General features: G+C 39.5%; 2 protein-coding genes and 1 pseudogene across 2 annotated transcripts in view; all 3 read left to right on the plus strand.

Annotated features, from left to right (window-relative positions):
• LOC124134765 (mucin-3A-like) overlaps positions 1 to 6,406 on the plus strand; it is a 47,335-nt gene extending 40,929 nt beyond the window's left edge. Inside the window, exons 97-104 of the mRNA XM_048403769.1 lie at positions 240 to 389; positions 752 to 822; positions 1,267 to 1,354; positions 1,563 to 1,700; positions 3,166 to 3,218; positions 4,350 to 4,376; positions 4,598 to 4,611; positions 5,495 to 6,406. Of these exons, the coding sequence (XP_048259726.1) occupies positions 240 to 389; positions 752 to 822; positions 1,267 to 1,354; positions 1,563 to 1,700; positions 3,166 to 3,218; positions 4,350 to 4,376; positions 4,598 to 4,611; positions 5,495 to 5,752 (799 nt within the window). The 3' untranslated portion in view covers positions 5,753 to 6,406. The remainder of the gene's footprint in view (positions 1 to 239; positions 390 to 751; positions 823 to 1,266; positions 1,355 to 1,562; positions 1,701 to 3,165; positions 3,219 to 4,349; positions 4,377 to 4,597; positions 4,612 to 5,494) is intronic.
• A 1,825-nt stretch (positions 6,407 to 8,231) lies between these two features.
• On the plus strand, positions 8,232 to 12,213 carry LOC124134804 (toll-like receptor 13). Its single transcript, XM_046499848.2, has 2 exons — positions 8,232 to 8,302; positions 8,750 to 12,213. The coding sequence occupies exon 2, from the start codon at positions 8,807 to 8,809 to the stop codon at positions 10,904 to 10,906; it is 2,100 nt and encodes a 699-aa protein (XP_046355804.2). The 5' UTR covers positions 8,232 to 8,302; positions 8,750 to 8,806; the 3' UTR covers positions 10,907 to 12,213.
• A 1,010-nt stretch (positions 12,214 to 13,223) lies between these two features.
• LOC125384338 lies at positions 13,224 to 15,874 on the plus strand (annotated as a pseudogene).
• Positions 15,875 to 16,218: the final 344 nt, after the last annotated feature.

Raw genomic sequence — 16,218 nt, forward strand, 5'->3', positions numbered from 1 at the left:
TATACACCTAATAAGGATTGACAAAAACAACAGGATCTTTACTGTTACACCGTTTACTATACAAACTGGAAGAGGCTTTGTGTCATCAATTGATGGTTATCAGCAGCTGAATGTCGAGTCATTCATGGAGCAAGTCTCTTTAACAGTATCTACAGAGAACACCTAAAATAAATTACCATGTTCAGTCATTATTCATTTTGATCTGCATGCATGCTGCAAAATGTAATATGTTCCATCAGAAACCCGATCTCGGTTAACCCGGTTGGTACAAGTCAGTTTAGCAATGGTCCGATCCGCTCTGTGGGGTCATATAAAGATGTTGAGATTCAGATTGGACCATCAGCTCCCGGATCCCAGAACGTTTGCATGAAGGCCAGTGCAGGAGTAAGGTACGTTTGCTTAAATTCAAACTGCTACACTTTCAAATACATGTATGCTTTAATCTTATACATTCTACGATAAACGGTTTGATTCTTTTACGCTGTGGTAGGGAAGGATATGTGTATCCTTTTCGTCTTCACTGATTTGTAGTGATCCATTCACAGTTTCATCAGTATTTTGCCTTTTACACCCCATGGAATATGTTTCAGCAGACTATCGAGACAGGGTATTCTCTGGCGTTGACGTTTTTGTCATTATTCTGAAACTATCTATAATACGTGTGATATAGGTATGGTAGTCCTATTGATTGTTTCAAAACTTACATGAGTGATATATTGACTCAACACGTGATGTTCTTTCCGTCTTTCAGCTTAGTGTCACAAACTATGTGCATTAAGGTGGAGACGAAGCTTGACCCCAGTGGCAGCGTATCTCCACCAGGTAGGCACATATCCAGTAAGACCGTTGAGCGTACGTAGGCCGCCTATCTAAATTTCCATTTGTAGCTATTTCAATTTGTATTTGTCAGTGATGGGTATGCTATTACTAATCCAAATTTATGCTATGGTGCAACATTTTACTGAAACAAAACGCAGCATACAGTGATCATACAGTGCTATTACGATCAGTGCAACAGGAGTTATGAATTATCATTATTAAATGACATATTTAGTAATTGGAAGTTAGTCTTATTTGTTATTCCAACGTTTATGACTTGATATTGGAAAACATAAGGACGTCATAAATGCAGAAGTTATTTTTGATTGAAAAATCATTGAAATAATCTTTGTAAGTAGTTATTTTTTTACCTATCTGAGTAGCCAGTAACTGGTAGGATAATGGATTGTCATGTGATATCAACAACTATCTCCGACTTTTTCGCAGGAGCAAAACCTAAACCAGCCATACCAACACATGTCACTTGCACATTGGGAACGCAGTGTCCGATTCCAATTGTTACAGAGCCAGACAGGTATATAATATTACTCTCAATATCATAACGTACCTTTATCACTAATATGTAAACTAAACAAGAACCCTATACTTACAAGCCGCAGGATGGTAGGACCCATTATATTATTAGGCCCATGATGACCCGTGTCTCCGTGTTTTAAGAACGTGATAGAATTCTACGACTAATGTCTTGTCGGAAGATGAATGACTATTGTTTATTTGTGTAGGGTACTACAACAAAGTCCCAGTCTACCTGCCATGCCGCCTATACTTAGTGGAAGCCAGTCCATCCAGCCGGTTCTGTACCACGCCACAGTCCCCGGCCACCAGCATGTCTGTGTTCAGGCTGAAAGCATCTCTGACAGGTGAGGAAACTACAGAATATTGACTTCCATACATTTATTGGGGCACGGGTGGCCCAGTCGTCTAAGGCGCCGCGATTCGCTGTGCAGAGTTGCGTCCCTTGGGCACGCCAGAAACCTATGAATCCCGGTTCGCCCCGTTTATGTTTCTAGGTTTGTCAGCACCATACCCGTGCTCGTGGGTTTCACCGAAGTGGTAAACGTCTGAGACCTGCATCACTTCGGGCTTTCCTCCCACATTAAGCTGACACGCCGCGATATAACTGGAATACTGTTAAAAGCGGCGTTAAACCCAACTCACTCACTCACTCACTGTTACGACTATAAAGTGAATTTAGTAAAATTGAAAAGGGTAGGGGATGTCAAGGTCTTCTTGTTGAAGATGACTTTCTTGTAGTTCATTGTATAAATGGGGGGGGGGGGGGGGGGGGGGGGAGAGAGAGAGAGAGAGAGAGAGAGAGAGAGAGAGAGAGAGAGAGAGAGAGAGCACGGATGACCCAGTCGTCGAAGGCGCCACGATTCGCTGCGCAGAGTTGCTTCTCTTGGGCACGCCAGAAACCTATGATTGTGGGTTCGAATCCCGGTTCGCCCCGATTATGTTTCTCAGCACCATACCTGTGGGCATGGGTTTCACCGAAGTGGTAAACGTCTGAGACCTGCATCACTTCGGGCTTTTCTCCGTTATTAAGCTGACGCACCGCGATATAACTGGAATACTGTTAAAAGCGGCGTTAATCCCAACTCACTCACTTATATAATTATGTACAGTAAACAAGGATAGTTTTATATTTGTCAAACGTGTGCAGGGCCATGAAGCAAATAACGATAAATTGCCATTGAAATAAGTGCATCGCAATAATGGACATCGATAAAATTATTTTTCTCTGCTCATTTTTCCACGACGAAACTAGTAGGGAATGGTACAGGTTGTTCCTCCCTGGAATAGTGGGTCTTAGTTCGCTGTACAGACCTGTTGTTGTTAGACCTTGAGGGTCGTATGACCCTTGCTTCGAATACCAGACCCTCCTTGATTAGTATCCTTGGTTTATCAGCATCTGACCCCTGCTCGTGGATTATGCCAAAGCGTCTGAGACGTCTGAGAGCTTCATCACTTTTCATTCAACATTAGGCTTAGATATGGCTCTGTGCAGAGTTGCGTCCCTTGGGCAGTTCCCCGCGATTATGTTTCTAGCTTTGTCAGCACCTTATCCGTACTTGTGGGTTTCACCAAACTGATAACATATGAAAACTGCATCACTTCGGGCTTTCCTCCCACATTAAGCTGACATTCCGTGATATAACTGGAATACTTTTAAATTTGGCATCAAACCCAACTCACTCACTCACTGTTTCAAGCGAGCATTACAATAATAATCTTATTATTGACAGTTTCTGTCTATAACACAATGTCCAGTACTACCATTTAGCACATATAATACATTGTGTATATATCGTGTTCATTTTTCAGTAATGATGTTCTAACCATATGCATGGATGTAGATGTGGTTGCTCAAACCCCAGGTAATGTACCTATAGTGTATCTTTAATATTTTAAAAAGGACACTGTTTGCATTCCGGGTCAGATTAGATTCCTCATGCTTGACATAAGAACCGCCAGTGGGTATCGGATGGTCAGACTCGGTCATCGTATCCCAATGGTATGGAACGTTGATCATGCTGTCATCCACATGTCTGCATGTCCCACATTCTGCTAATAACACTCCACCATGATATAGGTGGGAATAAACTGCCGATCAATAGAAAATATACACTTGACAATTGGATTTGACCAACAAAGTACAAACGTTACGAATATCTTACAAGTTTGAAAACAGTCGCAAAACGCTGCAAACTTAAGGTCCAAAACACAACTATGAAACCCGTATCAAATACCTAAACATTTCTTGTTTTTTATAGTTTTGATCACCATAAAACACGGGTGTATACTTTTTTTTGCCCGGCGGTTTGGTTAACTGCGTGATAAAGCAATAATCAAACATATAATTGATTTAAGAATCATGTACAGAGGATATTTGTGGCGTTAATATATGTACTTGGAGAGGGTTTGTTATGACTGGTTCCAAGCATTGACATGCACTACCAATTCCTATACGGTAGGACATCATATGTTATGGTTTAAAAGCATTCAAATCCAATACAGTCCCATTGCTTATCAGAGTGGGCATGTATACCATGAGATCGAAGGTTGGAGGTGCACACGGATGTTAAGCTCGACAAAACATGTACAACCTGCTAGTTAAACTTGTAACCAACTAACCATTCGTGTTCACAAGTACAGATACTATAATCTGTGTGTAGACCTTACGACCGCCTTGACTTTAGTATGGTTGATGTGACAAGTAAATGACGTCATATGGAACATTATGACGTCAAGATTTTCCTACAAGCTGGCCCTGTATGGGATATCAAAGGACAGCGACTGACCAATGAGATAGCTGAATTGTATTATGAGTAAATATAACATCACTGACTGAGACGTAAAACAACAAAGAAAACAACTCTAAAGGGTTATTCATATCCGCAATTATTCATGTATGTATGTCTGTCTGTCTGTCTGTCTGTCTGTCTGTATGTATGTATAATTCTAATCGAAATATCTAAAACACCGTCCTGTTTGTTTATACCTCACAGAACCGGCCAAGCAATGTACTGGAGCCAGTAAGTACTATACCCCATTGTCATGTAGATTCAAAATGACACTTTGATGTTTGTTCGCTTCAAGATAAAACAGCTTTTCAATATTTCATGGAGGCTTTAAACGTGTAACAAATAAAAAATCTTACACAACTAGAATGTATATACTTCTCCGCAAGAGTGTCAAATGAATAAAAACCATAATTTCCTTACTAAATAAAATCATTATGTACTTTTGTTTATAGCTAAACAGCAAATGGTGAGTGTTTTCTTTTCTTTTCATTTCACATGATCACGATGACCACACTTATTTACATTGGAGCCTTATTGGAGTAAAATAAACACTAGAAGTAAAGATAATTAGATCATTTTCTTATATTAAGGAATATACTGCTATTGAATTGAATCTTGAAGTTTATAACACTATTGCTGGTGCAGAGGATCACCTGTATACTATTTCTTACCTCTTATTTGTCTAATTAACTATTCTCATCTATTTTACTTTTTATTTATAAAGAAAACAAAGATATATAGTTTGTTAACATCAGATTGATTCCAATATATTGAGTAAACTTTGAATTACTTTGATCTTCGTAGATCCAAATTAAAATGAGTTTAAATTAAGGAGTCACTTCAGTCAATATGTTTAAAGTCCAGGCTCATATGTCATGCAATATGTATATTGACTGACAATTTCAGCCAATATGTACATTGCCCGATTGATTTAGTCAATATTAATATTGCCCGATTATAGACATTGACTGTAACATATATATGTAATGTATGCATAAAAAAGCACGTGCTTAAGAAATTTGATTGATATGTTTTCTCATTTACAACATTAAAACATTCTTTACTGACCAGCAAACATATATTTCATCATGGAGCTATGAAAATAGATAGTGATTGTACAGTTAAAAGGTGTTTGGGAAACTTACTGTTTAGACTAACTTGTAGTCTCGTAATAAGATACCATTCATCAAAATTAATGTATCTAAGCATTTGGTCACATTCTCTTATATCTAACATCCAAATTGATTACCAACACAAACGTTCCCCGTTAATACAGCTATACATTATACAACATCAGTTGCAACATAACAAATATCATAATACATTTTGCAATATCTCATACTTCCCAGATCGAGGCATACCAGTCCGGCAGAATGACATGCCAATGTACGGACCCTGTGACGATGAAGACCACTACGGTCGTGCGTCCCCGTGTAAGCAACAGCAAGCTGCTCAGTTCGGCAGGTATCGGGTTCGGCAGCGGTGTAGCAACGCTCGCTGTGGTCGCCCTGGTTTATCTGACAGTCACCAAACTGAAGAGCATGCCCTCTTCTGGTGGAACCTCCAGCCGCCACATGCTCAACTTCGACTACGACAGGAATTACTGACATTCCTAGATGAAGATTCGAATCTATCTATGTTTTACAGCATCGTGTGTCTTTTCGTGTGTATGCCGCCCTGTATCGATGTTTATGATTTCATAAATGTGTGAAATAAAACCAAATGCACTAAATTTACCAGTTTCAAGCCTTGTGTTCTGCGATATATAATGTGATAAAGATTTCTTTAGGGCCTCCGATCTAAAATCACAAGTGTATAAAATTTCATTGTTTTGCTTTGTGTTTATTGCACGTTGTATTTATTTCCTCCTGTATTGAACATATATATAGATATTACGCTTGGTCAACTATTGTTCAATATGAGAACTGAGTCAATTTTTACAGTTCTAATAACTGAATTCGTGTCAGAAACATTTTCAAATGTGATTATGGGGTTCTTGGTGACCGTCCATGTTTTATTATCCTCGTATATCATTGTGACAACAACACATCTTAAATACAAATAATGCATAATACAAAGAATGAATCTGTTTTTATTGTAAACCTGCACTTTCCAGTTTCAATCCTTGATTTTCTGTCAGAAGCGTACATAAAATATAATATACTTGATAACTCAACGTGTTTATTTTAAAGCATGACTGTGATATGTTATGATGATATTAAACTATTCATTGAGTGAATAAAGGTTCCACTGCACTGTTATTGTGACTGCTCGTTTGATATCATATAAGTACATTCTTCTTGAACCTGTGTGTGTGTGTGTGTGTGTGTGTGTGTGTGTGTGTGTGTGTGTGTGTGTGTGTGTGTGTGTGTGTGTGTGTGTGTGTGTCCCCGCATGGGTACAATGTGTGCAACCACAATGTGTGAAGCGACGTAAAACCTCACTCACTCACTCACTCACTCACTCACTCACTCACTCACTCACTCATAGAGGTGAATGCCTATTCGGGTAGGCCGTATATCATGTACATTATTTTTTCATATTAGAACTATACATTGAAGACTAATAACACATGAGAGTTGAGAGTTGTAACATAGACGATTTTAATTCGATCGAAAATAAGGTCAATATCGAGAAAAAAGTATTCATTGGAACTTTGTTTTTCAAACACTCTATGATACAGTGACTGCTTCCGGTTAATCGTTTGTGCTGCTCGAACATGGATGAAAGAGTGAGTGAGTGAGTTGGGTTTGAAGTTGCTTCCAACAATATTCCAGCCATATAACGACGTCTGACAGATTGTGCGCATGTGGGAAATCGAACCGGGTCATCAGCGTGACGAGCAAACGCTGTACTCCTCAAAGCTACATGAATCCTTTCGCCCAGTATGAAAGACATCATCAATACTACGTTAATAGAACTACCATGACAAACAAAGCTTTCAGGGTGGAACACTGCAAGAAACCATGTGGGTGTTCTCCCTCTGGCACTAAGTTTACATTTTGAACCGTCAGACTGAAGTAGTTTGGTTGGTATCGTTACAACTGCTTTTAATTCACACCATACATTATGTAAAGTGGCGGGGCAACCCATGTATAGCCTTGTTAACGTTGTGTGATGCGTCATCAAACAGAGAAGGAAATGTGTCCGTTACCACGTCTCTCACTTAATAGGAAACGGGATAAACATCCTCGTGTCTCTGTTCTCGACGACCATTGTAATGCTTCTAATAAATACACAAACCTCTCTGCCAACAACACGTTTTTAGTTGCTGAACTGAAGTATCTCTTTTTTACAATTCAAATCAATAAGGTATTTTAACACGGCTACACAGGCTTGCAGAGTTTCCCCGCAACCGCAACCGCATGCGCACACACACACACGCACGCGCACATTCACACGCACACGCACACGCACACGCACACGCACACGCACACGCTCAAATGAATTCAAATCAAGAAAGTATTTTAACACGGCTACACAGGCTTGTAGAGTTCCACGCAACGGCATGCGCACACACACGCGCACATACACACGCACACGCTTAAATGAATTCAAATCAAGAAAGTATTTTAACACGGCTACACAGGTTTGCAGTGTTTCCCCGCAACCGCATGCGCACACACACACACGCGCACATTCACACGCACAAGCACACGCACACGCACACGCACACGCACACGCACACGCTCAAATGAATTCAAATCAAGAAAGTATTTTAACACGGCTACACAGGCTTGTAGAGTTCCACGCAATGGCATGCGCACACACACGCGCACATACAAACGCACACGCTTAAATGAATTCAAATCAAGAAAGTATTTTAACACGGCTACACAGGCTTGTAGAGTGTCCCCGCAACCGCATGCGCGCACACAGGTGCACATACGCACGCACACGCACAAATGAATTCAAATGAAGAAAGTATTTTATTACTGTAACATAGCTATTCTACTAAAACCAATAACGAGCAGCATGGATCGGCGAAAGCTGTCGGCGTTAATCAGAGATCTGACCTCCTCATTTCGACGTTGAGTTTATTAGAGGAAATATCGCAGCATGACAACCGGGAGTGTTCACTTGAGACTGTAACACATGATGAACCAGACATAAGCTATTTTTCAGCCGCTACAACTGCATCTACTAAATTGCTTGAGGTTAGTATTATATTCCTACTTTCGACATATTTATTGGTCGTTACTTCTGCCAGACATAACGCTTTTGACTGAAAGTTAAAGTGTATGCCAAACTAATACCCAATTTATATTAACAATCATGCTATGTTATTTAGAGATTTTTAAGCCTGCACACGCATGATTTCAATCTGTTACGTCCCAAAACAGTGCACATATCATCTCTATGAGATGTTTTTTTCTCTTTGGTGTCAGTGTTTGAACAATTTCATTGGTACCCTATCATCTGGATAACAACACAGTTCACAGCGATTCAAAACGCAGTAAACAAAACGTAAAATGGTAGAACATTACACCTTGAACACTGCTTAGCCATTTACATAGAATATAATCACTTAACATCGTATCAGTAGTATCAATGGTTGTTGTCCTGGAAGTCTTAAATTATCATGGCGTTTGTTTCCATTTCAGATTTATTCATGTACGATACTTAGAGTCTGAGGATTTAAGACGGTTATTGAAAAAATCATGGCACGTCTTCTGGAGATAACAATTTGTGCAATCGCTTGCGCTATGATATTGCCGTCAAACACAGAAGGAGCGGTAGTATTGTGTGGAAAGGTGTATAGACCATGTTTTGAAAGTCTGTGTAGGTGTTCTGATAAATGTGTGAGTTGTACAAACAACGCGGAAAATCTCACACGGATTCCGGACTTACGCCCTACAACCGAGTTTCTGAACTTTTCATCAAACTACCTCGGAGAGCTGACAAGAGATATGTTACGAAATATAACACAGTTGAAAGTTCTAATTCTTCGCAACAACAGTATTACAAACATCTCCAGAGACACCTTTCAAGACATGCTAATGCTGGTGGTTCTTGATCTCAGATACAGTAGTGTGTCTGTAAGTGTTCTTCAGGCATCTTTTCATAGTTTGCATAACACGCTTAGAACTCTTGACGTTTCCCATAACAGGTTTTTGCGGAATATTACAGAAGATTTTGTTGACGGGCTTACACGACTGAATATAATAAGTCTGAAAATGGGTTTTTGTCATCTGAAATACGTTAATTTTTCTGTGATATCTCGTCTGGACTCACTACGTGTTCTATATGTTGTTTACAATGACATTGCTTGGACAACAGCTGAAGTTCCATGGTATTTAACTGTGATTTCGTTCCGTTCAAACTCACTGACAGAGCTTCCCAGATTTTGTGATAATACCAATAATTCACAACTTCAATCATTAGATTTACGCCAAAATGCCATAAGATACATGTCAAATGTTAGTCTGAAATGTCTAAAAAAATTGAAATATTTCAATTTCATAGAAAATTTAATAACGAAGATTCATTCAAATACATTTTCATCATTACCAAACCTTCAGTTTATTGCCCTAAGTAATGCTTTTAGAAGTTACGAAGCTGAAGAAAGACTCGAAGAATATGCATTTAATAACAGTGCTGTTAAAAAGCTTTATCTCAGTGGCATTGCTAAATTTGGTTATTTCGATTTCATCGTTAACGTGAAGGCACTGAGAGGATGTACCGGAGTTACATGGTTGGACCTCTCGTACAATACGATGCTGTACTTTAACGATAGCTTTTTCGAAACAATCTTATCTGGTCTTGACAAAATAGAGATGCTACGAATGCCAAGGTGTCAGTTATCCTTTTTTCCAAATGTAATATCGAACTTCCGGGAACTTAAAGAACTTGATCTTCATGGAAACCGAATTACGTCTTTAGATCCAGGAGTGTTCACCAACTTGACAAAACTCAGACGTATAAGACTCTCACAGAATGCCATCCAGGTCGTAAGTGAAGCTGTATTTCCTGTACCAATCAGAAATCAACTCACAAACGTGAATTTAGCAAAAAATGATTATCTCTGCACTTGTGCTAACCTTTGGTTTATTACATGGGTACAGACAGATAAACACATATTCACGGACTTCCCCGATTTATATCAATGTGAATACCCTCCGAACCTCAAATCAACGCTTCTGATTGATGCCAATGTCTCTGAAGAGACGTGTCGGATCTCACCTTATGTGTTTCCCATAGTCTATGGTTTTTCAATAGTTTCAATAGTGTTGATAGTCGTTTTCTCCATTGCCTATAGATTACGTTGGCGCATTCGCTATTATATCCACATGTTGAGATACAAAAAGAGGAAGGAAGTTGATGAAGAGAGATACATCTATGATGCTTTTGTGGTTTATTGTGAGGATGATTCCAGATGGGTAAGGAATAATATCTTACCAAGGATTGAAGACGAAGCCAACTTTAAGCTGTGTATCCACGAGAGAGACTTTGTTCCTGGGAAATATATAGTTGATAACATAGTAACCAATTTGGATAATAGCAGAAATGTCATCATGGTGCTGTCTAATTATTTCATTCTGAGTCCATGGTGTCAGTTTGAACTAACTCTGATCCAGAAACAAGCTCTGGAGAAGGACGAGGGCTACGTGGTGGTGGTGCTGCTTGAAAACATTGAGGCCAGGAACATGACGTCATCACTGTATGCCCTCTTTCAGACGACTACCTATATCACGTGGCCAGACGAGGAGGAGGATAGACATGTATTCTGGATGCGACTTAAACAATGTTTGCAGAGATAGTTTAAAAAAAATAAAAATCTTTTAAGAAGATGTATAGAGAATAAATGCTCTGTTAATTCATCACTGATGATTAATATTTTTCTATGTTAAAATTGTTTTTAACTGACTTACGATTCTGTCTCTAACATTCTCTGCTCCTGTACATCTAATATACATATGGTTAACAAACTTCGAATCACCAAAATGTGGTAATATTCGTGTATATATAGATATTCCAAGGGGTAACTGACCTCAGGGTGGAGTTTCTGGAATAAGTGTTGCGCATAAACAATGTACATACGCAACTGAAAATTATGAGAGGTCCAGATTGAGGGACTGCTCCCTCGTATTTGTATTGTTTATGTACCTTAAATGTTTTTTTCCCTCGGGTTGTAATTTTAGAAATAAACGACGAGTGGGAGTGAGTTGTCGTACAATAAAACACTGCAAGGAGATAAACCACGAGACGCGCAGCCCCGAGTGGTTTATTCTCCCTGCAGTGTTTTGTTGTATGATAAACAACGATGAGATATCAACACTATGTACAACTCTTATGAGGATGTCAGTACAATTGTACACGCTTTGAAAATATTTACATGTTTTAAAATAATGATGACTCCCCGAATACAATCCGACCTCGGCAATGTCGGACAGCTCCATATTGTGTAGAGGGGGATAAGTTTGGTATTCTCACAATGTTCACGTCGATTAGCTGCACCTTTTCTCCCAACGTGGATTGTGATATCGCTCCCACTTTTGGGTGCGATCGTGTGGCCATTGCATTAATCTGCGCTGTCCAGCTACATCTATGGGGAACAACTCATAAGACTATTTCCTCTCAAAAATAACGTCGTCCAGTTTACGACGTCATCAAGTCGCGCGCGCATGTTCGAATCTCCAGAAATGACGTCATTATAGAACAATGGTTTATCGTGAAATAAACCACGTTTCGTTCTTCATTGTTCTTTGCGATTTGTCGCGTAGCTATCTTATATTTACCTTTTAGGTGGTAACTAAATTATCACTTGGGCCTTTATTGTATATAGAACGTCTTCTTGAAGTGCAAACACTGCACCTTATCACGGTGGTCCTTTTACTCATCTTAATTCTAATGCTTATCCCTAGCATCGGATTAAAGTTTGTTGAGAGACACAAATACCAGTCTTGGCTCGCCGCTTTGGTTGAAGGACTACCGATTAGGACCGATTTTCCTAATCCGACTTAATTACTTAAATCCTTAAAGTTTTAGCTTAGTATTTTTGGTTTATACCATGCATGTATGTAATTGTGTTATTTGTACTTCATCTCAATAAATTGTGCTGAATCTATCACGTTTTCTGCATTTTTTAAGATGAAAAATAAGCCAACGCTCATCACTCAACAGTAATATATTACCTGGCACAGGGTAACATAAATGGCTTGTGAAATAAGATTATTGCACAAAGACGCCGTTGATGATAAAGTGCACTTCAAGTGATACAAAGTATTATTTGGAGCCATCAACTAAGTACAATGCGCCTGCTATGTGAATGTTTAACGTGCTTAGGTTCATGTAGGTTGACATTCATCGCATCTACAATGGTCAAGATCGAGTGACTTCGTTAATTGTCAGTGACACGTGGTTAAAGATTATTTTGGATTATTTTATAAATACGTTATTTACTAGATTAAACTATTAGTTGATAAATGTAGGAACAAGGATGAACCAAGTTATCTTGGTGCAGCAACACGATGTGTGTTTGTAATGGTCCGGTGGTCGTTAGGATTCTATTCTGTATTAGGAATTCCCCACATAGAGACACACCGTGAGAACTAAAAGCGTCGCCTTATGACCGAGATATTGCCTGTGTGATGTTAATTTCTTATATTTTTATCACCCACTGATAAAATGAAAATAGTGTTTAAAGCGAAGTTAAACTAAACCTCACTTACAGGGTAAATGTTGGATATGACATGACTTTTCTCATTTTATAGATAGCTGTGGACACACAATGACACATGGCTGTAGGATCGTTCTTTGGATTAAAGTTTGTACACTCGGCGTTACTATACCGCAAACAAAATTCATTGAAGAAGAAGTGGAAACGTGACAACAGAGTGTTTCAAAACCTTGTGCAAGTGTTCTCTTTGTAATTATTGTTATTGTGTCAGTTGCACAAATAGGGGAAGGAGACTCACAAGGATACCCAATTTAAACCCTACAATAGAGTTTCTGAACTTTTCATCAAACTATCTGGGAAGGATAACAGGAGCTACGTTTCGAAACATCACACAGTTGAAAATCCTATTTCTTCGTAACAACAGTATCACATACATTTCTGGTGATGCGTTCCAAGACATGTTAAGGCTGGAGCTTCTCGACCTAGGTTACAGCAGTGTCCCTGAAGATGTTCTTCAGGAATGCTTTTACAGTTTACAGAGTAAAATTCGAATACTTGACGTGTCAAATAACATAAATGTTCGCAATAGCACAGATGACCTTGTACGTAGACATACACGCCTGAATGTAAACGACCCGTGAAGATTCCGGGGTAGAATAGGTATTCAGCAACCCATGCTTGCCGTAAAAGGTTACTATGCTTGTCGTAAAAGGCGACTAACGGGATCGGGTGGTCAGGCTCGCTGACTTGGTTTATGCATGTCACCGTATCCCAATTGCGTGGATCGATGCTCATGATATTAATCACTGGATTGTCTGGTCCAGACTCGATTACTTACAGACCGCTGTCATATAGCTGGAATATTGCTGAGTGCGGCGTAAAACAACAAACCAACCAACCAACCAACTGAATGTAAACAGTCTAAATATTGAATTTTGTCAAATCAGACATTTGTATTTTTACGTGTTTTCATAACGCGTCCTACGTCTTGCTAATAACTACATATCTTGGATGCCAGCTCTTGTACCCCAACACCTGAAGTCTATTTATTTACATTCAAACTTCCTGACAGAGATCCCAAATTTTTGTGTTCATACCAACCATTCACAACTTCAACATATAGACATTTATCACAACGTCTCTTTGTCAAATAGTAGTTTGAATTGTCCTACAGCCTTGAAATACCTAATACTAGTTGGTAATTCATTGATTTTGATTCAGACAGATACTTTTTCGACATTACCAAACCTTAGTGTTCTTTCATTAAACAATGTTTTCAGAAACAACGCACGACTAGAAGCATATGCATTTAATAACTGTGTTTTTAAAGCACTTTACCTCGCAGGCATTGCTAAATTCATTAAATTTGGGGATGTTGTTCACCCAAACACACTGAGAGGATGCACGGAACTTACATACCTGGACCTATCGTACAATACAATGATGAACTTTAACGATAGCTTTTTCGACACACATCTTTGTGATCTTCAAAAACTGAAGGTTCTGAGAATGCCAAGGAGTCATTTATACGCCGTTTCAAGCGTAATATCTACATTCCATCAACTTGCATATATAGATCTTCATGGAAACAGAATTGTGTCATTAAATCCTGGTGTGTTCAATAGCTTGACAAAACTCAAAACTCTGAACCTCTCACAAAATGCCACCCAGGTCGTCAGTGAAGTTGTATTTTCTATACCAATCAGAGAGCAATTGTCAAAAGTGAATTTGGCTTTTAAGGATTTTGTCTGTAGGTGAGGTGAGGTGAAATTGAGTTTAACGTCGCGTCCAAGACTATTGCATTTATATAGCGACGTGCATGCACGTGTGTGAGTGTGTGTGTGTGTAGCTGCTTGTACTAGTCCGGACTGATACCGATTTATAGTGCTAGCCCACTGAGATACCATGCCGCAGTTTAACATGAATACCCCACTCAGACACAGTATACTGACTCCGAGCCGACCAGTCCTTGTTTTAGCCCCTTAATGCCGAGCGCCAGACAGGGTAAAAACAAGAACCATCTTTTAACGTCTTTTGGTATGACGCGGCCGGGGATCGAACCCTGGACCTTCCGCTCTCCGGGCGGACGCTCTACCACTAGACCACGAAGGCGTAACTTTTGTCTGTACTTGTGCTAGTCTTTGGTTTGCTACATGGGTGAAGGCAGATAAAAGTAAATTTACTAACTTCCCAGAGTCATATCGATGTGGATATCCATGGAACCTCCAATCAACGCTTCTGATTGATGCCAATGTCTCCGAAGAGACGTGTCGGATCCCACGTGTTTTTCCCATTGCCTATGGTCTTTCCACTGCTCCAGTAGTATTGATAGTCGTTATCTCCATTGCCTATAAATTACGTTGGCGCATTCGCTATTATGTCCACATGTTGAGATACAAAAAGAGGAAGACAGCTGATGAAGAGAGATACATCTATGATGCTTTTGTGGTTTATTGTGAAGCTGATTCAAGATCGGTAAGGAATAATATCATACCAAGGATTGAAGACGAAGCCAACTTTAAGCTGTGTATCCACGAGAGAGACTTTATTCCTGGGGAATATATAGTTGATGTGTCTGAAGAGACGTGTCGGATCTCACCTTATCAGTTTCCCGTAATCTCTGTTTTTTTCCATAGTTTCAATAGTGTTAATAGTCGTTATCTCAATTGTCTATAGCTTAAGTTGGCACATCCGCTATTGTGTTTACATGATGAGATGTAAACAGAGACAGCGAATAGAAGAAAGAGAGGAAAGATTCATCTATGATGCATTTGTTCTGTATTGTGAAGATGATTCTGGGTGGATACGGAAGTAACCTGCTGCCGAAAATTGAAATTTATGACAAATTAAAGTTATCCATTCATTGGAGAGCTTTCACTCCTGGGCGTTACATAGTTGACAACATTGTTAACAGTTTGGATAACAGCAGAAACGTCGCCTTGGTACTGTCCGACAGTTTCAGTCAGAGTCCATGGTGCCAGTTTGAGCTGACTCTGGTTCAGAAACGCTGTATGCACTGCTGCAGACGACAACCTACATCACGTGGCCTGTCGAGGAGGATGACAGACAGTTATTCTGGATGCGTCTCCGGCGTTGTTTGCAACGATGAACCTGTTGAGCAATGACATTAAACATGATTTTAAGCAGTATTATATTAGCCGTTATACAATTAGCAAAGTTAAAACATTGATGGGCGAATGATAAAAATAATATGGAGGAGATGTCAGACATTGAACGTAATGACCACTGGACGCTGACTTATGCCAATTTCTAACATGCCAATAGCACGTAGACGCACCGCATCGCTACTTCATGCACAAAAAATGAATTAAATGAAGTAAATTATAATTGTTTGATAAGTGGGGCGGTCGGGTAGCCTAGTGGTTAAAGCGTTCGCTCGTCACGCCGAAGACCCTGGTTCGATTCCCGACATGGGTACATTTCTGGTGTCCC

Source organism: Haliotis rufescens, unplaced genomic scaffold (assembly GCF_023055435.1).
Source record: "Haliotis rufescens isolate VD_foot unplaced genomic scaffold, xgHalRufe1.0.p SCAF_3, whole genome shotgun sequence".
Lineage (NCBI taxonomy): Eukaryota > Metazoa > Mollusca > Gastropoda > Lepetellida > Haliotidae > Haliotis > Haliotis rufescens.